The 23,367-nt window shown below is 35.4% G+C and overlaps 1 protein-coding gene and 1 long non-coding RNA gene across 14 annotated transcripts; both read right to left on the minus strand.

Moving 5' to 3' along the window:
• Window positions 1-3,161: 3,161 nt before the first annotated feature.
• Window positions 3,162-6,250, minus strand: LOC113349951. Of its 7 annotated transcripts, none has more exons than XR_003360488.1 (6): window positions 5,847-6,250; window positions 5,479-5,536; window positions 4,797-4,841; window positions 3,979-4,325; window positions 3,730-3,872; window positions 3,162-3,517 (listed from the first exon to the last, which is right to left on the minus strand). It is a non-coding gene; the product is annotated as an uncharacterized LOC113349951 (long non-coding RNA). The 7 variants fall into 7 exon arrangements; XR_003360487.1 differs by having other exon boundaries at window positions 4,779-4,841; XR_003360492.1 differs by having other exon boundaries at window positions 4,775-4,841.
• A 2,663-nt stretch (window positions 6,251-8,913) lies between these two features.
• LOC113349952 lies at window positions 8,914-11,438 on the minus strand. Of its 7 annotated transcripts, none has more exons than XM_026594002.1 (5): window positions 11,090-11,438; window positions 9,895-10,053; window positions 9,659-9,817; window positions 9,481-9,559; window positions 8,914-9,330 (listed from the first exon to the last, which is right to left on the minus strand). In XM_026594002.1, exons 2-5 carry the CDS (start codon window positions 9,936-9,938, stop codon window positions 9,316-9,318), a joined length of 297 nt encoding a protein of 98 aa, XP_026449787.1. In that variant the 5' UTR covers window positions 9,939-10,053; window positions 11,090-11,438; the 3' UTR covers window positions 8,914-9,315. The 7 variants fall into 7 exon arrangements, 3 of the variants coding, with proteins under 3 accessions (XP_026449787.1, XP_026449786.1, XP_026449785.1); XM_026594001.1 differs by having other exon boundaries at window positions 9,442-9,559; XR_003360497.1 differs by having other exon boundaries at window positions 8,914-9,559; window positions 9,659-9,782; window positions 9,976-10,053.
• Window positions 11,439-23,367: the final 11,929 nt, after the last annotated feature.

Raw genomic sequence — 23,367 nt, forward strand, 5'->3', positions numbered from 1 at the left:
ATTTACAGATTCAGCAACGATATACTAAGATCTAGCATTCAGTACAATTTCTTCACTTAACAACAAATTATGCAATTCAGCACTGGTAACAGAGGGATTACGAATGCGAATAGAAGTTGCAAACGAATCATACGCAGAGGTTAAACCATCCAGAGTTGTAAAAACACATTCACTATCAGTCATAACTGAACCAGAAGCAGCCAATTGATCACAGATTTTTCGAATTGATTTCATAAGTTGTGACAGAGTCATTACCAAGATGAAGTGACTGAAGTTTGGTTCTCAATTGAATGATGTGTGTAGCAGAATCCTGAGAAAACCTAGCATCAATATTGCGCCAAAGTTCCTGTGCGGACGTAACTCCAACTAGATAAGGAACCATTGAATCAGAGAAGGTGGAATTAAGAAGAAGTATAATGGTTGAATCTTCATCCTGCCAGTTGATGTAGGCCGAATTTACAACGTTATTGGTTTCATTAGGTCTTGAAGTTTATTTGACAGGACAGACAGTGGTTCCATCCAAATAACCAGTAATTCGAAATTTGTTGTATAAGGATAAAATTAAAGATCGCCAAGTGAGGTAGTTATCTTCAGTAAGTTTCAATTGAATAATACCAATCAATTGATTTAAAGGAAGTTTCGAAAAATAGGTTGAAGTAACCATTGTAAGATTGAAAAAGCTTTCTCAGATATAGATTGAATCAAAAAAGATAAATCAGTGAAAGGTAAACAAAATTTTTGAAAGAAGATAAGTGATTCAATGAAAAACATAAGGGGATATGAGAAATTATGTTGGAAAAATATCCATTGATGGAGTAGATGAAGAACTTGGATCGAGTTTTGGCTTCTGATACCAAGGTATAAGATATTATTTGATTTAGAAAAGTTACATACAAGCATACAAGAGTGCCTGCATATAAAGCAGTAGCTTAACAAAAAGATACAGGACTGACCAATGGGAACACAACAGATGTCACACTAAGAAAGAGAGGAAACTAACCAATAAGGACAGTCCTAGGTGTAAAGGGACAGGTAAGCAAATTAATCACTATTATTTTATAGCAAATTGGTTTGATCCTAATAAAATAAAAAAAAAGAAAAGAAAAAAGAAGGATACTGTCATTTTTTTCACTTTAGCCTAAATATGTCAAATTGAAAAAGTGAAAGTATCTTTTTTTAAACAACGGAAATATGAAAGTTGCTTTTATAGCTATCCAATAACGGATTTTGGACGCTAGCCATTTTAGCTTGTTCCTTTAACAATTTGTAAGTATTTTTATAGTTTTTTCTAATACTCAACTTCCAAATTTTAACCTAGTCCAAAACTTGACTTAGTAGACTTGAAATCAATAAATAGTTTTGATCAACTGACATTGACAACAAGCTTGACATAGTAAAACTTCTGGGTTCAGTCGAACATTACTCTAACAAAAACCATCTTCATTTATCTTGTTTTCTTATCTTTATTTGAATTGAGAAATAGGGCTGAGATTAGTAGCTAGATAGGCGGAAAGAAAAAATGCCGCCATAATGATTAGATATGAAATGAGGGATAATGAGATGATCGATTATGTTATGTATAATTACTAGCTCTTATCCCATGTCGTAACGGCACGGAACTTCATTTACTCCTTGATTTCTTTGTTACATTTTTTTAATTGTGAAAGAACAATATTTGATATAGTGGTGCTTAGAAATGTAAGTAATTTATATGATTCGAGGAATTTTTTTTCTATATAGGTATTGCCATGTGTTGCAACTGTTTCCCATTCATTTTTATATCACCGCCTCTTTGATTCTGAAAATGAAATGGGTTTCACCATCTAAAAACCAAAGTGTGTGTCGGCCGTTTGAATCCACCGATTTTATATTCAATTAAAACCAATTGTGTTATATCTTACATCATCTTCGAGTGAATCTCCGATGCTTATGCTTAATGTTTGATAAGACCTTTCATCTAAAATTCATCTCCAACCCCCAATAATTCATAGAAGGGGATACATATAAGTCAAGAAAATCCTAATAAATGTTGGCCGCTGGATCGCTCAAACGGTATCCTTCCTACTGGGTCTTGGTATCCGCTATATAAAAAATTATAATTCACTGTAGAGCCAAATATGATGATGTAGATTTATATTCAAGATCTTGGAGAAGGTACTAAATTCAAATCTAAAGTCTAAACCCATAGCTAAACTCACCTTTTGAAAAATAAGAAGACTCATTATTTCTCGTGAAGGCGATACCTGTTGGGACCTTATTCCCACATCCCTTAGATGGTGTGAAATTAGGTATTTATAAGATCGTGGATTCAGTCAGTTTGTAAATCGATTCTCAAAGATGAGTTCTACCCATGGATTTACGACGATACAAATAAAATTAGTAGGCAGACTTTGGATCATTAAAATCATGAATAAATGACTTTGGATCATTAAAATCATGAATAAATAAAATAACGATGATGATAAAATCTAAAAAAAAAAAAATCAAAAAAAAAATGAACATTGATCCAACCATAGTTACTTCCTTCTCGACACCCGATTTTTTTAAATAAACTTTTACCTCTCGAAGTGTAAATATGTCACCTCAATTTCCTCTTAAAAGCTACTGAAACAAAAATACGTAATAAACTTCATACAGATTACATAGATCTTAACGCAGATAGTTCACCGTCTTAGATATTTTGACAGTAGATTGAACCAACTGATATACTATAAACAACATTGCAAGGGAGCTCCTACGACAATTGACCAATTGGATCTATTAAACCCAAAAGAATAATCCCCTTCAACTGCAATATTGGATAAGAAATTTTGTTTCAACCACATACACTATAAAATACAACTTGTATGATACAAATCAAGGGAAAAGAAAAATTGCTATCGTATCTGTAAAGCAACTTACGCTTTGCTGACTGATCTGATCAGTGTCTTTCTTTTCTAGAATCCAGAACTGATTTCTACGTACACAACTTAGAATTCAAAATATACTTTTAAATTTCTTCAACATCTTCAGATAATCAAAACCTAAGTTAGCTAAGGTGTTTTTTCTTAATGGCGCTGTAAAAACCTTTTTAAATTTCAAAATTATTAAAAAATTATACATTCTTATTACGATTAAGTTTAGAGTTTGATCTAAAGCTGGCCAGAAGTTTAAACACGAACTGATTAAAATTTAAACTTCTACCCAGAAATCCGAACCATTAGATGAAACCATTGTGTCTGACCAGTGACCATGTGATTCTAGATCCAGTGCAAACAACATTGACTTAGCATAATCAACATGTTTGATAAAGAGAATGGTAACCTTACTATACATAATGAGAAAGAAAGTAAGATTTACATATTAAGTATAAATATAAGCATAGTAACTCTAGCAACTTGTCATCAATGACCAATTCCTGTTGAAAGACAGAGCACTTCGTGTTATTATGCAACCTCATCAATATTTCCTCTGCTGCTACTGTGGTTATGGGAAGCTTCTTGACCTGGTGGTAGTCTTCGGTTCCAACAAAAATTACCTATGTAGTCATCACAAACAGCGGATCAAATGATGCCCTTCAACGACAAACAAACACACACACAATTAAAAAAATATGAAGGAATACTTGTGTAAGTGTGTACACCTTTAACCTATGAACAGCAAAATTGAAGTCAAGGGGTGCAAATGATCATCACTACTCATAGATTATATGTGATATGAAAATAAAAAACTATGAGACGTATAAAATACTTGAATTGAAGCTTCAATTGCAGCATCCAGGTCCTAAGTGTCTTCGTCCAAGCCCATGTTATTAGCCAAACCTTACATTAGCGGAAACGCATCATCCTTTGTGTTATTGTTCTGCCTTGCTCGTTCAGAAATTACTGCTCCTGCTGCAATAACATTAATAAGAAAATCTTATGCCACTAACCATGGAGATTAAAATTCATAATTCACAAATTATCCAATGGATTTGAAATTCATATCATGTAGGCTTACTTTTCGCAGTTGTTGGTTTCCCATTTTCTGCATTCCGACCTACACTTCATGTCTGTGGCGATCTTATGACATTGGTAACTGTTGCCCTGATAACAAACTTCAACACTAATTTTCACATGATGATACCAAAATCTTTTCCCCTTAATCATAATTCCAGAATGTATATATCTTTTGATTTGCGCGTCAACCAAAACCGGCGTATCAAAACTAAACTAACACCCGATTAAAATAGTCACATTTTAGAAGTACCCAATCATCTCTTGCATCAATTTGAAAAACTCCATTGTGTAAATTGAGTGGTTGGCTGGATAAAAACTCAGGCGGAAAATATCTCGGAAGAAACAAACCTGGAGCATTTAGGACATGACAAAAAAATAAATAAAAAGCTTATCAATACAAAAAAACTCCTACAGAATTTGATGTAACGCAATAAAACCAATACCCGAAAAAAGTACATCAAAAAACCTAAAATTTCTAGGCTTTGCTAAGAAAATTGCATCAGTAAATAGGTATGCACCCAATCCAATAGAAAAATCATTCAAAGCACCAAAATAACACAAATTTATTTTTAAATCTGTGATTTTCACTATTCAACCCGATAGACTATTTTATTCTGGTGCAAGAAGGTTGAGCTACATAAATACAATCAAGGCAAACCACTTCTAGTGCATAAAACAAATTATTGTGAAATATCATTTTTTTAAAAAGTAAACCCTAGTTAAATGCAAATAATAGATTAATGCAGCAAGGTTCTGCAAGACAATGAATTCAAGTCATCAAGTTTTGAAAATCTAACCTACCCGAGAAGTAGAAGGTACCTTAACATTACACATTGCCTTGCTAGGTGTCAACTTTACTTCATGCTGTGTAAGATTAAATGTTCAATCAGTCGCTTAAATTTTTAAAGATGCAGGAACAAAAAGCTGAAAGCTTAACACAAAATATGTCATATAGTCATAGAAGGTGTAGATTCAATTTTAAAGATGTTAGTTGACCATTGCACTCATTGGAATTTTCATTGACAGTGATACAATGCCAAACAGATGCAAGAAGAATTAGATAATAAAAAAATTCCTAACTTGAAGTCTTGGATCGTAGTCACGCCTCTAGTAGAAATAACAAACGACCTTAACTGTGTTCGCAACATGAAAGATATTGTTTTATATATTCTAGATATGATTTTTAGTGCTTATACTGGACCTAAGAGTGAATAGCCGTAGAAGATGGCGGCAAGGAAGGTAATTGATTAAAATTGGGTCATAGAAGAAAATTCCGAATGTCTATTGTTGATCCTAAAACAACAATTCATGTATGCAAATCGAGAAAGAATAGGTTTGAACAAAGTCACCAATTACATCAAAAATTAAACAAACTCTCATACTTTTCAATAGGAGACAACTATTTACATCTACCGCTTTGTAATTCTCATAGGTTTCAATAGTTCAAACCTCGTAAAATCATAGTAGTTAATAAAATATAAATAAATCTATAAAAACTTACACGGATTGTTCAGAACGCTTTCCATTTTTCCATTAAACAGTAAACTCATTAATTCTTGCTGCACAAAATTAAGAAAACAATAAGAGAGACAAACCAATGAATCAATTATACGTAACACCCAACATAATTGATGAGAATATGGAAGAAGAAAAAGAACGGCGCAAGCTCCCGTCGGTGAAGACTGAAATAGATGAAAAAATTAGGTGAAAAAAAAAAACGATAAACCCCATCACTAAGTTAACCAAAACCTTGAAAAAAATATTTAACCAGAAAGAATAAACTTTTTATAAACGAAATTTAAATCATAAAATCAAAAATGATATTTTTTTATTAATTTGATTCATAGATAAATAGAGATAGAGAATCACCTCTTGGTCCATGGATATATCGAGTTGACGATGTTCAATAAGGTTGAAGAACACTTATCTATAGATGGCTTATGTAGGCAAAGTTATCCTAAACTCTCATCCCTAGATTGATGTTTAGTTCTCTTCGGTGAAATAACATCGCCTAAAATCAGAAACTTTTTGTATTCCACTGCAATTGTGTTTAATCCCTATTTTGATAAGATGTTTATGTTATAGAGAGACATTAGAGGGGGTTGGGGTTGGGGTTGGGGGAGGGAGGGGGGACTCCTAGTGATTCATTGTATGAACTGTTGATTGTTTGAGAACCATAAGAAAATATGATGAATCGATTGGGAATCGTTCAATTGACATAACGAAATTCTCTGCAACTCGGTGAAGAAACTAAATGGTTTCGCCTCCCTGTTTTTTTTTTTTTTTTTATTTACTCTCATTTCCGATCTTTTAAGTTAACTGTGTTTTCCGCTTGCTTATTGGGGAGAGGAAACATCACATTGACCACGTGTATAGAGCATGCTTCTATATCAACTCTCAGCCCTAGATTTATCTTTTCTGATGACAAATTCCGAACACTCTTTACATAGGAAAAGTTATTCAAACTGTGCTATGTATTCTTGACCAATTAATTATATGCGTAACTAAAATAGCTAGCTAGCGTCATTCACAGATCCACTAAGTCAGAAATTTTATCAAATGATATATCTACATTGATCAACCCTTTATTTAGTGAGGATGGTTACCAACACGTGTTCATAGTTTGAAACTTAAAAGAAATATGTTTGTGTTATAAACCAAACTTATTTACTAAGATGTTCTTTGTGTTTAAGACTAGGATATATATATTTTGGACAACAAGTCTTCTATTTATATAAATAATGGCTTAAAATTTGTACTCTATACATATCTAATAAGAACTCTTTATCCCTCTATTTTTGTGTCTCCTTCTCTTTCTCTGTTTCACAAGATGTTATCACACACGTTGTTCCGCCAATATAAGCAAGAGAAGATCACCTTACGATCTAAATTAATTATTTCTTTTGGTTCGATTTCGTTCTTTTTTTCTTTTCTTTTTAATGGGATTCTAACTAATTCTTTTGTTGGCTTATTCTAGGTTTACGCTGTGAACTTATCTCAATAAAAATGATACATCTTCCTTACTGGATCTCACAGGGACAGATCTAGGATTTATTGTTTGGGGGGATAAATATACGGACAAAGAAATAATGTCGTAAAAGTAGGTGGCCGAAGGCCGTGATTTTTTTTTTTGGCCGTTGTATTTTCTTTGAAATGGTGTCACCAAAATGCCCAATACGTTGTAGACGTTTAAATTAGTGGATGGATTTAGTAATTTGATAATTTTCATTTCTTTCCGACGTAATTTTGGTATTCAAGCCGAGTTTTATACAATAAATGTCTAGTACCTGTACTTTTTATAGTAAATATCGTAGAGAATTCAAGGCTCTTTAAGTGATATATAAAGTCAAGGGGGACAAATCTATCAATACTTAAAAATTTGAAGCCTAATATGATAATTAACTGAAACCTAATATGTAATTAGGAAATTTTAGGGGGACTGCTATCCCCACTAGACCTTGTGTAGCTCGGTGCTGGGATCTCACGAGTCATAACAATCAGTTAATGGTTGCATACGTAACAAGAAAGCTTATGTGATGTTTTTATCATCTTCTTAGTTAATTAATTTGTGATTAGTTAATTTGCTAACCCCGGTTTCATTTTATACCAATTTTTTAATGGTGTACGTACACGTGACGATTTTTTTCCTTTTAAGTTTTGCATATTACTTTATCATTGTTATGTGACATGTGCTATATACAATCCACTAGGGAATGATCCGTGCCGTAACGGCACGGGCTATTTCACACCGTTCTATTTTGGGATGCTTTGCTGTCGAATCACGTATGGCTTCTTCTTTATGTTATTCTCCAAAAAAAAATTCCGCTCAAGTCACACAATTCTGTGTTGTTTTTATAATTTTAATGAAAAATTATATGTTCAATTAATGTTAGACAACATGGAAGTTCCAATATAGAATGAAGTTGAAGTTGAATGGTGTTACTAACATGTGAACAGTAAGAGAAGATAATGATGGAGATAATGGAAGATCCTTTAAAAGCTATTGTAACACTTCTAGTTGATTATATCTAGGCAATATTGATTTGGGTATTTGTTGAATGATAGTTTGTGCTATGATTCTGGTTTCTTACATCTTTCAACGGCACCCGCTATTTCGTAGAGTCCGTGGCTAGGAGAATCCAAATTATAATATTACAATAATTCCAATGATGTATTTCAAAATTATAAAAATACAACAATTCCAGTAGGGATACCAATTTATTTTGGAATGTACCAAAATACATACTGTATAAGACAAAACACCTGTTACCTTTGGGTTGTACACCCCTAAACAAATTAGCCCCCCTATTAATTAGCAGCCTTGAAGGGCATGTATTAATTTTGCGTCTTATAGGCTAACAATATTGGACATACAATAGTACTCTGTTGTTAATTAGGCAACATAATTTTGGAGTCTGCATAATGGGAAGTAAGGCAGATTTGCAATTTTACGCACCTGCACCCACAGGATTAACATTATCTAGTGTGATTTTTGGCAAGGCAAGTGTATGACTTGTTGAGCTCCAGTCAAAACTTGTTATTGTATAATTTTTTTGACATTGTTGGTTGTGTATCAATGATATCGCGCGTCTTTGACACCCATGAAATTGTTGAATAGCAAATAGAAAACGTCGGGTTACATCGTTTTTCATCCAAGCTAGACGATTTTTGTGTCTTTTTTTTTGGTTCATTAGAATAATTTGCCTTGTAATCTAGCTCCACAATGGTTGCACCAAAGGTGACACTCCTCAACTCCTTTACGCCGCTCACGTCGAGTGGCAGTATATTCATTGGTGTACAAAAAGATATATGAAAAGCATTCAAGAGTTCACACGACAAAGATAAGTTATTAGCACCGAAAACCAAGTTAATGGTTAGTATTCACAGAAAACTATTAGTGGAAGCAAAAAACAATAAACCCACCCGTAGCAAAATGTTACGCCAAATAGATAAGTAACATAACCATAGAAAAATATTCTACACATAGGACCAATTGTTTCAGAACCGAACATGATAATATATCACAACTGTTTTCAAAAATGGCATACGGTGGATAGGGTACTAACATGATAAGTAAATGAGGAAAACCTAAAACATAGATAACAACATTAACCAAGTATTCAGCATGATTCAATCTAATAATGATCAGGTGGTAAGCCAGAACTCATGTTGGTAGGCATCCTGTTATAGCATTTGGCCGGCGGGCGATGGTGTAGCTGGTTGTAACATTCTGTTTCACGTTGAAGGTATTGAGAGTAATTTAAAAATCCACGGCCTGATGCAGGATCTATGAGAATCTGGACTTGACCCCTCTATTGCAGAATCCTGCTTGACCCCCCTATATTGCAGAATCCTGGAAAAAATTTATCGACTGTTGAGGAAAGGTAAGTCTACACCGGCATATGCAAAGAAAACAGCTAAATGATCAAGCGAATTTAGCCAAAAAAAGGGAAAGCAAGTATACATATGACCCTTCAATGAGCACATATGCAGTGTGACGGACCAATTTCTGGACCTCACTGTCCATAGTTACAAAGACTGTCGATCCGGTGTTGTCTTCCATTTCAAAGCAAAGTAGGAACCTGCAAGCCAAAAGAATCAGATGTCCAGATCAATTGAATAACGTTCAGATACTTTTCAACACAATCGGATAAGGGAATACGTGGTGAAAGGGGTATCACCTGGCAATGGGCATATCCACTTTTGCTTCACTTGCTGCACCAAAGGTCACCATCCTCGCCAGCAAATTTCTTGGTACACCGAGGGTAGCCAAGATAGTGCCACCCACTTTCAGTTGGCACATTCCTGGCAGTGGCATTACACATGAAGACATTAGGGGCCTGCATATATCGGATTCAAGATTAACTGAAATTTTACAAATGAGTCCTGGTTTTTAAGGGATAAATTGGTTACAGACATTTGAAACAACGGGAAATATTGACCGGGTAGACTGGGTCCCATTTGTATGAAGGAAGCTGGGAGATGGTTTTTTGATTACCAATCATCCAAAATTTATATAGGCGTATCTTTGATGATCGGCACGGTAATATGACGTGGTGGTCTAGCATATGGGTGCCTGTAAACAGTATAACATAACAGTGGGGAAGTCAGACACAGATAATGGCTTAATGTGGTTGACTGCTCGTGAACGAACTTAGTTTTGAAGTGAAAATCAATGACTGCAGCACAAACCGGTTTTTTTTTTTTAAAGGGACGTGAATCAAGGGAATATAAATGTGCCAAACTAAAAGCTGAGACAGTCCTTGGGGTTTCAGAAGAGGGATCTATTTGATTACGCCATCGAATGAGTCGGAAATGATAACCAACAGCTAAGATTAACCAGATAATCCAAACCTTATGGTTTTCTAGTAATGAGTAGTCCTAATACGCAGCAGGCTTCGCTATGTTTCTTATTTATTAGAGATGGAACTACAGCCACAGAAAATAATCATCTTTCTGATTCATGTTATATAAATCACCATATTCTGTGAATCGACGGAACTAAAATAAAAAGTCTCTACTGTTGTGTGCAACCCACAGTCTTCATCAACGCAACGTAAATTCAGGAAACGACAATTATACAAAAACTTAATAGAGAAATAATCAACAACAAAAAAGTGTGCATTACTTAACATGAATGATTAACTGATTAAAAGAATAAGTGACATTTACATATTACCCTGACCACCAATTGTAAGACACAAAAGTTAAAACCCATGATTCAACTGCTGAAATTAACAACACCATTCAAAAAATCCAGATTACAAACCCTAGAATTTTCAAGAAAGGTACCAATTAAACTATCATCGGCAAACTAAAAATTCGATTTTTTGAGAAAAAATCCGACTCAAGTTCCCATTTTTAAAATTTAAATCCTAACAGATCAAAGTAAAGCGAAAACGAAAAGGAAACTACAAACGCCTCTAGAAAACTAAAATTTTAATTTTGTATATTACTTTTGATTCATGTTATATAAATCACCATGTTATGTGAATCGACAGAACTAAACATCAGCGAAAACCCATACGAAAAAAGGGAAAACTGTTTCTGTTCAGCAACAAAAGAATAAATCGAGAGATGTAAACGGGAGGAGGAGAGAAGGCAAAACTTACATGTCGAACCGGGAAGACTGATGCTGTTCTGCAATTTTCAGAGACAATTTATAGAAGCCGGCAGTCAATTGAATCCATGAAACTGAATGGGAATTTGAGAAATCTCATCATTAACGCAAACCTAGACCGTTACTGATTTCAGTAATTCTGAAATTGAATGGGAATTTGGATCGACCATTAAATCACAATGAAAAGATGGAAGTACTAAATCTGAAATTGAATGAACAAAGATTGAATCACAGCTGGGGATTGAATCTGATATACTAAATAGGGGATTTATTTTGGGCGTTACAAAATAGAGCGAGGAGCATGAATAGAGAATGAAAACGTCTAAATCAATTTTTTTTTTTTTTTTTTTTTTTTTTTTTTTTTTTTTTTGTAAGAAAACACCCTAACTATATTAACTTACCAGCAAAGTACAAGCATTCAACAAAGGTTCCCTCCTCACCAAATTGTCCATAAAAGAAGGAAAAGAGATCCATACATCCTTAATACAATACTTCCTAACTTGACATGCAAGTCGATCCGCTACTTTGTTTTTAAAACGATTAATATAAACAACCCTACGACTATTACAACTTAAGAGAAGAGATCTGCAGTCCACCAAAATATCCTTGCATCTCCACTCAACATTGCCGCTGCCTTCATTGACAAAATCTACAACTTGAAGGCAGTCACTGATGAACATAACTTTGGTTAGTTTTATCTCCATTGCCCAAGAGATAGCCAAAAAAAGAGCAGTTGCTTCCACTCCAACTGCTTCAGAAACCAAACCAAAGTCCGAACGCGAACGAATCATTGTTCCTGCATTGTCACAAAGAATTAGACCCACTCCCATATTATAATTCTTAAAAGAACCATCAACAAAAATACAATAATCCACAAGCTCTATAGGGATTCTAACTTGCATATATTCCTTCTGAATCTTCAAAGGAGGAGCTATATATATGCGTTTATTGTTCTTTTTGAATCTAGAATGATTTTTTCTATAGTTATAATTACTTTATTAAAAACCACATCACATCTGCATTTCCAAATACTCAACATAACAATTGCACCAATACTTGACCAGATAACAACAAAAGGAGATTGACCAAATTTGTCTTCAAACCATTCTAAGAATAATTCATCCACACAATCCAGATCAGAGTTAACTAAGTGCTGAAGTGACAAACCAAACCACACATGAGAAGTAACAGGACAATGAAAGAAAAGATGCATAACGGTTTCAATATCATTCTTACAAAGAGGACATGAAGTATCAACCACGGGATTATAATGATGAAGTAAAGTGTTAATTGGAAGCATCTGCGCAAAGATCTTCCACATGAAAAACTTAATTTTAGGCAAACAATCTAGTGACCAAACTAAACGTCTAAATCATTCACCCATCTCTTCCTTTACATACAAAAATATAAAACCCAATTTATCCATTTAAGAGGCTAGATTATTAAACCCATCTTGGGACTGGATGGAAGGTCATCCATCGTATTCTAAGAGGGAAGGGAAGATCCTGGCCAGTAGTGGGAAAATCTAATGTATCATGGCCATCCCGTGACACACCAAACCCTCCTGTCATATAAGCATTGATTGATTATTATAATCGCTTTGATTCTGTTTAAATACTTATTTGACATTATTGTCTTGTCTTGAACAATATGTAACTAGCATCAAGGTATATTTATGCATCTCAACAATGAATTTTATAACTTCGCAGCATCGTCCATAAGAATACGATTGTGATTATTCTCGGGATTTTTCTATTCTTGGTGCAATTAAAATCCACCGGTTAGTCCTATAAAGACATAGTCGTTATTGGCATAGTATACATTTATAGGACATGAAAAACGTGGGGGTCTAACAACCACACCCAATATTTCGTTTAGGTGATCTGTATGGACTAATTCCAATATAATTCTAAGAGAATCAACTAGACATCCAGACTCAATCAAGGAAAATATATACAAGAGTTATATCTCAATTTCTCAAATCAATCTGCAATCGAACAGATAGAAATCTGTGAACTGGATTAATATGAGAAATAACATGGATGGTACAAAGACCAATATCCAAGCGTCAATCAATTTCAATCAACAACCAAAGGTTGGATTTACCAATTGATTGAACTATGCACAACCTGTGATATTTCGATTATATAGAAAATATAATGCGGAAAATAAATAACACAAACACCATAAGTTTTGTTAACGAGGAAACTGCAAATGCAGAAAAATTCCCGGGCTTGGTCCAGATTTGAACACAACTATGTATTAAGTCGTTATAGACTCTAGCCTACTACAAGTTAACTTTGGACTGGAATGTAGTTGAGCCCTAACCAATCTCACACTGATTAAGGTACAGTCGTGTTCCTTACGTCTCTGAATCCCTGCACGACTCTACGCACTTGATTCCCTTAGCTGATCTTATCCATAACTACGAGTTGCTACGACCCAAAGTCGAAGACTTAATAAACAAATCTGCCTCACACAGAAAAGTCTATTGAATAGATAAATCTGCCTCCCACATAAATACCTACGAAGTTTTGTTTCGTCTTTTAATAAATCAAGGTGAACAGGAACCAGTTGATAAACCGGTCTTACATTCCAGAAGAACATCATAGTAATATCAATCACCTCACAATAACTTAACTATATGGTAGTAGAATAAGTTATTGTGGAATCACAAAGAATGAGACGAAAAACTTTGTGATTACTTTTTATATCTTACCTATCGGAGATAAATCTCGAGCAAATCTTAGAGAAGATAATACTCAATAAGATAGAACAATGTAAGATCATATCATGCAACTATAGATAAAATAGTTGGATCTGGCTTCAGAATCCCAATAAAGTCCTTAAGTCGTTAACCTATAATGGTTTTAAGAAAAACCTAGGTTGAAGGAGAATCGACTCTAGTGGAAACTAGTATCACATAGGAGGTGTGGGAATTAGGTTTACCAGTTGCTAGAGTTCTCCCTTATATAGTCTTCAAATCAGGGTTTGCAATCAATGTTACCTTGGTAACAAAGCATTCAATATTCACCGTTAGATGAAACCTGATTTAAGATTTAAGCTAATATCTTTCCACCGTTATATGGTCTTTAGCTTGTTACACACAAATGAAATATACCTTCATTTAGATATGGGTAACCATACCTAAACGTGTATATTGAGTTGTCTCAATAACAGTTAACCGAAGTTAGCCATATGAACACTTTTCTCTTAACCTTGTTCATCTTAACACTGCTAGATCAATTGATAATCAAATGAATCTAATTGTATTACTGATAGAGTTGTTCAATTGTTACATTCTTATAGAAGTATACAAGACACAATTGAAGCAAATTGATTCAAAAGAATTAGTTCATGAACATTTTAGCCACGATTTGCAAAGATTGCATTCCTTAATTTATAAATGTATTTGTTCATGAGTATGAAATCATACTTAACCGATTCAAGAACTTGAACCACTTAAGTTTGCAAACGGGTATGCGAACTTAAGTTCCAGACATTGGTCACAAGCCAACAGTTTGCAAACGGGTACGCAAACTTTAGCTCCGGACCGGATTCAGTTGAAACCGTTTATGAACGGGTACGCAAACTTGGTTCCCGGACTTCAACAGTTAAATCAGTTTGTAAATGGGTATGCAAACTTAAGTACCCTAACTTAAACAGTTGAATAAGTTTGCGAACGGGTATGCAAACTTCCAGTCCTGAATTCCGTCAAAACAGTTCGTACACAAAGTACATAAACCGTAATGTATCCAGACATGGGTTTAGCTCTTAACTCCCATTTCAATCATTGAAACATTCTTAGAAGACAGAAATAAATGTCTCACATAAACTATTAGATTATAAGCAATTTTCAAGTGATCGAATGATCAATACGAAACATTCCGAGCCTACATCAAATGACTGTCTCACACAAATCATGTAAGATGTTACCAGGTGATTTTTCACATGATCATATTTTGACTTTCGTCAAAAATAATGATGAACATGGTTAAAGAAAAAAGTTTTCCAACACATATTTCGAGAAACATATAAGTGAGTTAAACTCAGCTCGAAATATCAAATGTGTATAATGTAAAGTTTATATAGCTATACGACTTTGTCTTAATAGGATATAGAATATAATAGACTTCTGAGTGATAGATGAGTTCAAGTCTCCACATACCTTTTGTTGATGAATTTCCACAAGCTCCCCTTAGTAGTTCTTTGTCTTCAATCGATGAATGCAGTGAAGTCTAAAGCTCAACTACACATTCTATCCTAATCCGAGACATAGCTATAACTAGACTAGAAATCAAGACTTATAGTTTTGACAACTAAACTTGACAAACAAGCCTAAGATATCAATGCGAGTTCGACTGAGCAGTGCTCTAACATGATATGGGTGATTAACTTTGCCAAATAATTTTGATTTTCCCTTTTCTCTAAATTTTTTTATATATTGAGAAAAAAAAAATCCGTCAATAGATGGTTTACAGTTTTTATTCCTCTAATGAAGCTGAAATCATCAGAAATTGATGTCTCTCTTTTCTTCTCTAGTTTTTCATAAAGAAAAAAAAAATACGTCGAAAGATGGTTTATAGTTTCTATTCCTTTTGTTGAAACTGTAATCACCGAAATTGGTGTTTTCGCAATTTAATTACCTTTATGGTAACAAATCACGTGCATAGTTGAAAAATCTATGGCCAATTGATTTTTGTATCTTTGTGTTTTAGGCAAGGATCCTGTGATTTACATATGGTTTCTATTTTTTTTTACAAGAAACCATCTGTCAAACTTAAAATAGGTTTCATACGCGATGACTAAAATGGCAATATTTTTATTTTTTCAATACGAGTTTAATTGATCATATAAACCAACTTCTATTAATTTTCTCCCTCGTTTCTATTGGATGAGAGAATATAGATTGGCATATTTTATAAAATTTTGCCAATAATTGTGTGATTTTTCGCCTATTCTAGAATATTGGCGATATCATTTTACAATAGAATATATATGGTTTTATCAATAATAAATCATTGGTTTCTATTCCTTTAGAGAAACTATAAATAATAACGATTTACAGTTTATTTATCTTCTTAAAAAGAATCTTTCTCTCAATCAATCCCAAAAGGGTTGAACATCATTATTCGTAATATTTACTAGTAAATGAAAAATTGTTGCATTGTTGAGGGATATCGAGCAATTTTATTTTTTCTTCCTACCCATAATCTCCCAATTGTTTTTGGACTGTTCCACTTGTAGTTGGAATACAGTAGGACACTTAAGGTCAGCGGGTGTGCAGCCGACTTGTTAGCATATATCATTAGTCCTAATAGTGACTAAACTGATCTTGAATTTAATTTTTTTTTGAAAAAGAAGTGTCCAATATTTCATTCTGAATTACTATATTGTTGGCCGTATAAGTCACAATTTATATCTTTTTGGAGTTTAATTTACATACTTTATATTCTTTTGGTTGAACCAATGAAATTTTTGGTTGATGTTAAATTTGTATGTCAAGTAGACTACAATTTTATTTTTAGGAAAATTTTTCTATGGCTCTAAAAGTCATTATCTAATGTCCAACTGGTATTGTTAAAATCCAGAAATTATTATGAATATATGTCCTCGAATTTATCGGATAATACTTTACAAATATTTTTTTTTCTTTTTTATGAGATGAAAATATTTGCGCCATAATCAGGGGGAGACTATACACTACCAGCAAAAGTTGGTGTTAGAAATCAGAGGAAGCAATGTGTTTGTTAGAGCACTGATCCGTCGAACTCGCAACTCATCTATCACTCAAAATTCTATTTACTCTATCTCATATTTGAGACAAAAGTCGTATAGCTATATAGACTTCGATTACACGCATTTGATATTTCGAGCTGAGTTTAACTCGCTGGTGGGCCCGGAGGTGTGTGAAAATTAAGCGTAATAAAAACGGGCCTACAGTAATACCGCAAGTGCACGGTCGTCGGTTGTAGCTCGTGCAAGTACGGGTCGATCCACAGAGACTGGGTGTGTTTTGGAGTTTTCTAGCTATTTTGGGCTCTAAATTGTTGTTGGGCTTTGAGTACAAATGGGCTTTGGGTACTAATGGGTTTTGATACAAATAAAATGGTTTTAAGCTCAGTGGGCTTTTGGATTTGACTGTGAACTTATGGGCTTTTGGTCTTTTGAATTGCACTGGACCTTGGTGATGAACTGTGAACTGAGCTTGGGCTCAACAGTTCAACTGTGAATTGGGCTTTGGATTCAGTCAAGGATCTGGGCCTTTGGAAATGTAATGAATTTGGGTTCAAGTGAACTGAACTGAGCCTTGAACTCAGTTGGCTTGTAAACCAAACAGTGGCTGGATTTGGGCTTTTGGGCTTTGTTCCTGGGCTTAGCTTTTGACCTGAGAGTAATTAGGCCTTTGGAGTTAACTGTGGACTGAACTGGGCTTGTGCTGTGAGCCAAGCTCAGTTGCAGCAGCAGCAGTGGAAACCAGGTTGCAGCAGCAGTGGTGGCTGGCACAACAGGAGCAGGTGCACAGCAAGGGAAAGGAAAGAAAGCAGCAATGGTGACAGTGCAAGCCAAGTAATAACAAAACAGAGATAGTTGCAAACCAAGGCTACAAGCCAAGGGCAGGAGTGTGGAGATAAGCTGACAATGAAGTAAAAAAAAGGAAAAAAAAAAAAAGCAAAGCCAAGGCAATGGCTTTAGGCATTCATCTAGAGTGGGAAGTGAACCAGCTTGCTCACAGTCACTAGTGAGCACTAGTTTCTCCCCACTGCTCAATCAACTCAATGCTCTAAGGCTCTAACCTAGCATTGACACACAACAGTAAACTAATCCTAACATTTGAGAAGCTAACAGTTGACACTAAAAGTGAACTAACATTAAACACAAAACTAAACATTAAACACAAAACTAACAGTGAACTATTGAGAAAACAGCAATGAAGGGAGACAGTAAACAAGAGTGATGAAAGAACACTAGGATGTTGAATCCACCATTAACCTAAGGGATATTCTACTCACAGCTAAGATAATTACCAAAGTGCTAATTGTCTGATTAAAGCACAACTAGTCTAAGGGCTTAGCAACACTGAACATGAGCTGCACATGATGAAGACTATCTCAGCTGGTTCATAATTTCATCTAGTCCTAGCATTTGGGATTCAGAACATTCATAACAGAAACAGTACACAACATTACATCAAATGGAGAAACTGAACAATACACAGAACATGGAAAAACATGGATAACAAAACATGGATTGAAACAAGATAAACTGAAACTGAATTTGGAATTAAAATTGCAAATTAAAATTAAATCTACAAATACAAAACAGGGAAGAAAAATCTACCCAAGAGGAATTGGCTAGTCCAGCCCTCATGGGGATACACTGGCTAGTCCAGAGATGCCTTCTATTCGACACCCTTGTGTTCAATTTATACAAAAAGGGGCTTATGAACCCTAAATTAAAAACCCTAATTTTACAGACCTAGGGTTTGATTTTTTTACCTAATTTGGTTGACAGGTCTTCACCACATCGTCGACCCATGCTTTATCTCTCTGCTCTGATTCTTCTCACGCTCCTGCTGCTGTGTCTAGCATGAATTACTTCATCAACTCCACACCCTAGGGTTCAGAGGCGTGAGTGTGGGTTTGATGAAACAATAAAGGCTAGGTGGATGGGTTTTTGCAGATATGGGGGGTAGTTGGTGGCAGTTGGTGTAGGTGGTGGCGATGGCAGTGGCAGTAGCAGGTGGAGGTGATGGTGGCGGAATGGGTATTGCAGAGAGGAGGTGGAGAGAAAGAGAAGAAGAAGAAGGAAATGAAAGAGAAGTCGATAGATTTTAGGGTATAGGGTTAGGTCTTTTCGGTGTGAGGCGGAACAGAAGAATCTGATGATCAGCGTGTGAAAGACGTTGGATACGAAGATGGTTGGTAGATCTAACGGTGGTATGAGAGATGAATCACTTCGACCGTTGGATTGTGAAATACAACAAAGTCAACGGTGCTAGATGATGTTAGGTACTGTAGTGTAAAGCGGGAGTATCTAATTTTGATGAACAGCATAGGAGCGACCGTTGGATTCAAATACAATCTAATCTGAAGGCTTGGAATTTAAGCGCTGTGGTGTTTGGCAGAGACTTCAGATTTTGATGTTCTATGAATGAGCGACCGTAGGATGATGAGTTGGATCCAATCTGACGGCTGAGAATGGAGGCGGTTTTGGTTATAGAAAATGGGTTTGGGTGAGGGTTTTGGGCCTCGGGTATGCCAAGCCCATATCTTCTTTAAGAACAATTCTTCCTTCTTGAGCCAATTCCTAGCTTTTTGGACGTGCGCTCCATTCTTTACGGCTTCCTTGCGTAATTCTTCCCGGCTTTTCACTACTTTTCTGCTCTTTTTGCTCCGCGACTCATCCGAACTTCATTTATTACCTAAAAATGCAAGATTAAGTAAGAAAAATATTTATTCTTGAAAACAATGAAAATACAAAATATGGGATAAAATGTAGAATTAATGCACAAAAGATGAGTTAATTGCCAATAAAAAGGGACAAATATATACAATATTTGGCACTCATCAAATACCCCCAAACCTGAATTTTACTTGTCCTCAAGTAAAACAAAACTAAGGAAATCCTAACTATACCACTGTCGCTGGTCTCTCGAATGCATTTAGCGTATGCACTAAGCCTTTTAAACCACTAAGTGTCCCTAGTGGACGAGTGAAGTCTCGTGAAGGTTTGCTTAGAACGTACCTACAAAGTTCTAGGTCAAAATATAAGCTCAGATTCCATCAAATGTGACATGTGCAAGACAGTTTAAGCTCACAGCAAAATGGAGATGTCAATCTAGCTATCAAAGGCACAATCCTAGCACTGATAACAAAAAAAGACATGTGATAAGAGTGTAAAGTGTATCTACACATGTGTAAAGAAAGATCTGAAGTTATGACTACTAATCACCAAGAGATAGTTTCTCAGGCTAAGAACCAAGGTCGAAATCTAGCTAGCTGTCCCGAGAATTGTGAATGAGTTGGAGGTATTTCACAATTACTCGCGTTGTACATCAATGGCATACACCCTCCTTGCTTATTACAATGAAACAACAAAATGACTATTTACATGACTCTTATTTACATTGACTACTCTCTTTTTATTTTTGGTACAAGAGATGATGGAATTGATAAATACTTGATTTTTTTGTATTTTTCTGATATTTTTTTTTTCTGAATATATACATCGTTTTTTTTTTTTTTTTTTTTTTTTTTTTGAATAAGGAAACACTTTTGATACAAATACAAAAGGAAACAAAAGATTACATGACACTTTGCAAGAGGTAGCCCTTTTTGATGCACCCAGTTAAATTCGATGGTTGTCTTTCTTAATGTAACCTCCACCTTCTATCCCAACCAACCAAAGAACAAGCTAGTCAAGTTTCGTTCAGTATTCTAAAGTGATTGGCAATCGTGACTTCCTATCAAACACCTTGAAGATCGAGGCCATACATGTATTGGTAGATCGTGCGCGTGCAAATTTCTTATCACTATGTGAATTGTGCTAGAATCAGGGTGCCTAAATATCTAGACTAAGACTCCTAATAATTACATATTTGCACAAGAGTCAACATTTCAAGGTAAATGATCTCCATTTTTATGTTTTTTTTTTTCAATTTTTTATTTTTTTTATGAATTTTTTCGATTTTTTCAAAAGAAGGAGTTCGATTTCAATTATAGCATATTATCGTGGTATCTACTCTATACCCCCAAACCTAAACTAAACATTGTCCTCAATGTTTAAAAATATGGAAAGAATTAGAATGCAACATATGGAAAGGGACATGCTGAGTAGAGTAAAAGGAGAGAGAATACCCGATTTCGGCGAAAGCAGAATTAAAACTCCGTTATCCAAGGCAAAACTCCAGCATATTCGGAGTCACAATGGATGAGCACAAAATATATACAAAAGTAATTTTAACTAACACATTATCTACAAGAAAATTTGGTTTTTAATGGGATTGGACTTTTTGGGAAAAATTTGGTTTTGTCGGGAGACATTTGGCTTTGATGGGAAAAAGAAAAATTTTGGTTTTTTAGGAAAACATTTGGAAAACTTTGGTTTTTATGGGAGAAATTTTTGGTTTTTGAAATTGGGAGCAAGCCCACTGTTGGTCCTCTAATGGAATGGGAGGAAGGCTGCGGCCCACGAAACACTAAGTTTTAATTTTGAAAGTTTAATTTGGCCCAGTTGGTTAAGGCCCGACGTTTGTTTTAAAACTTTGGTTTCGAGGTCCACTCTTGAGTGGAAACAAGCCCACAATCGGTTACAAGCTCAGCTGGGTTTAAACCCAGAGTCCAAAATACAAGTCCAATGAAAGAATTTAAACAAGCCCACAAATTAAACAAACAAGCCCACAAAAATTAATTACAAACCCAACAGAAAATAAAAAGCCCAAAAATTGGCTTTAATATTACAAGCCCACAATTCGGGTTCTCTTAAATGGGTTACCTTTTAAGCACAGCCCAGCTGCTCTGATATTGTTGCAAAAACCCAGTTGGGCTTTGGTTCTTTTCCTTGGTGGCGTCCCAGCAGAGGAAAAACTGGTTCAGAACAGCAGGTCCAACAGCAAATGAAGTGAAGCAGATGCAGATGCAAACGCTATGCAGTGAAATGCAAAAATAGCTAATAAAACTACTAGAGAAACAAAGCACCAGTCCCCGGCAACGGCGCCAAAAACTTGGTGGACCCGGAGGTGTGTGAAAATTAAGCGTAATAAAAACGGGCCTACAGTAATACCGCAAGTGCACGGTCGTCGGTTGTAGCTCGTGCAAGTACGGGTCGATCTACAGAGACTGGGTGTGTTTTGGAGTTTTCTAGATATTTTGGGATCTAAATTGTTGTTGGGCTTTGAGTACAAATGGGCTTTGGGTACTAATGGGTTTTGATACAAATAAAATGGTTTTAAGCTCAGTGGGCTTTTGGATTTGACTGTGAACTTATGGGCTTTTGGTCTTTTGAATTGCACTGGACCTTGGTGATGAACTGTGAACTGAGCTTGGGCTCAACAGTTCAACTGTGAATTGGGCTTTGGATTCAGTCAATGATTTGGGCCTTTGGAAATGTAATGAATTTGGGTTCAAGTGAACTGAACTGAGCCTTGAACTCAGTTGGCTTGTAAACCAAACAGTGGCTGGATTTGGGCTTTTGGGCTTTGTTCCTGGGCTTAGCTTTTGACCTGAGAGTAACTAGGCCTTTGGAGTTAACTGTGGACTGAACTGGGCTTGTGCTGTGAGCCACGCTCAGTTGCAGCAGCAGCAGTGGAAACCAGGTTGCAGCAGCAGTGGTGGCTGGCACAGCAGGAGCAGGTGCACAGCAAGGGAAAGGAAAGAAAGCAGCAATGGTGACAGTGCAAGCCAAGAAATAACAAAACAGAGATAGTTGCAAACCAAGGCTACAAGCCAAGGGCAGGAGTGTGGAGATAAGCTGACAATGAAGTAAAAAAAAGCAAAGCCAAGGCAATGGCTTTAGGCATTCATCTAGAGTGGGAAGAGAACCAGCTTGCTCACAGTCACTAGTGAGCACTAGTTTCTCCCCACTGCTCAATCAACTCAATGCTCTAAGGCTCTAACCTAGCATTGACACACAACAGTAAACTAATCCTAACATTTGAGAAGCTAACAGTTGACACTAAAAGTGAACTAACATTAAACACAAAACTAAACATTAAACACAAAACACAAAACTAACAGTAAACTATCAGTGAACTATTGAGAAAACAGCAATGAAGGGAGACAGTAAACAAGAGTGATGAAAGAACACTAAGATGTTGAATCCACCATTAACCTAAGGGATATTCTACTCACAGCTAAGATAATTACCAAAGTGCTAATTGTCTGATTAAAGCACAACTAGTCTAAGGGCTTAGCAACACTGAACATGAGCTGCACATGATGAAGACTATATCATCTGGTTCATAATTTCATCTAGTCCTAGCATTTGGGATTCAGAACATTCATAACAGAAACAGTACAGAACATTACATCAAATGGAGAAACTGAACAATACACAGAACATGGAAAAACATGGATAGCAAAACATGGATAGCAAAACATGAATTGAAACAAGATAAACTAAAACTGAATTTGGAATTAAAATTGCAAATTAAAATTAAATCTACAAATACAAAACAGGGAAGAAAAATCTACCCAAGAGGAACTGGCTAGTCCAGCCCTCATGGGGATACACTGGCTAGTCCAGAGATGCCTTCTATTCGACACCCTT

Source organism: Papaver somniferum, chromosome 2 (assembly GCF_003573695.1).
Source record: "Papaver somniferum cultivar HN1 chromosome 2, ASM357369v1, whole genome shotgun sequence".
In the NCBI taxonomy this organism is placed as follows: domain Eukaryota; kingdom Viridiplantae; phylum Streptophyta; class Magnoliopsida; order Ranunculales; family Papaveraceae; genus Papaver; species Papaver somniferum.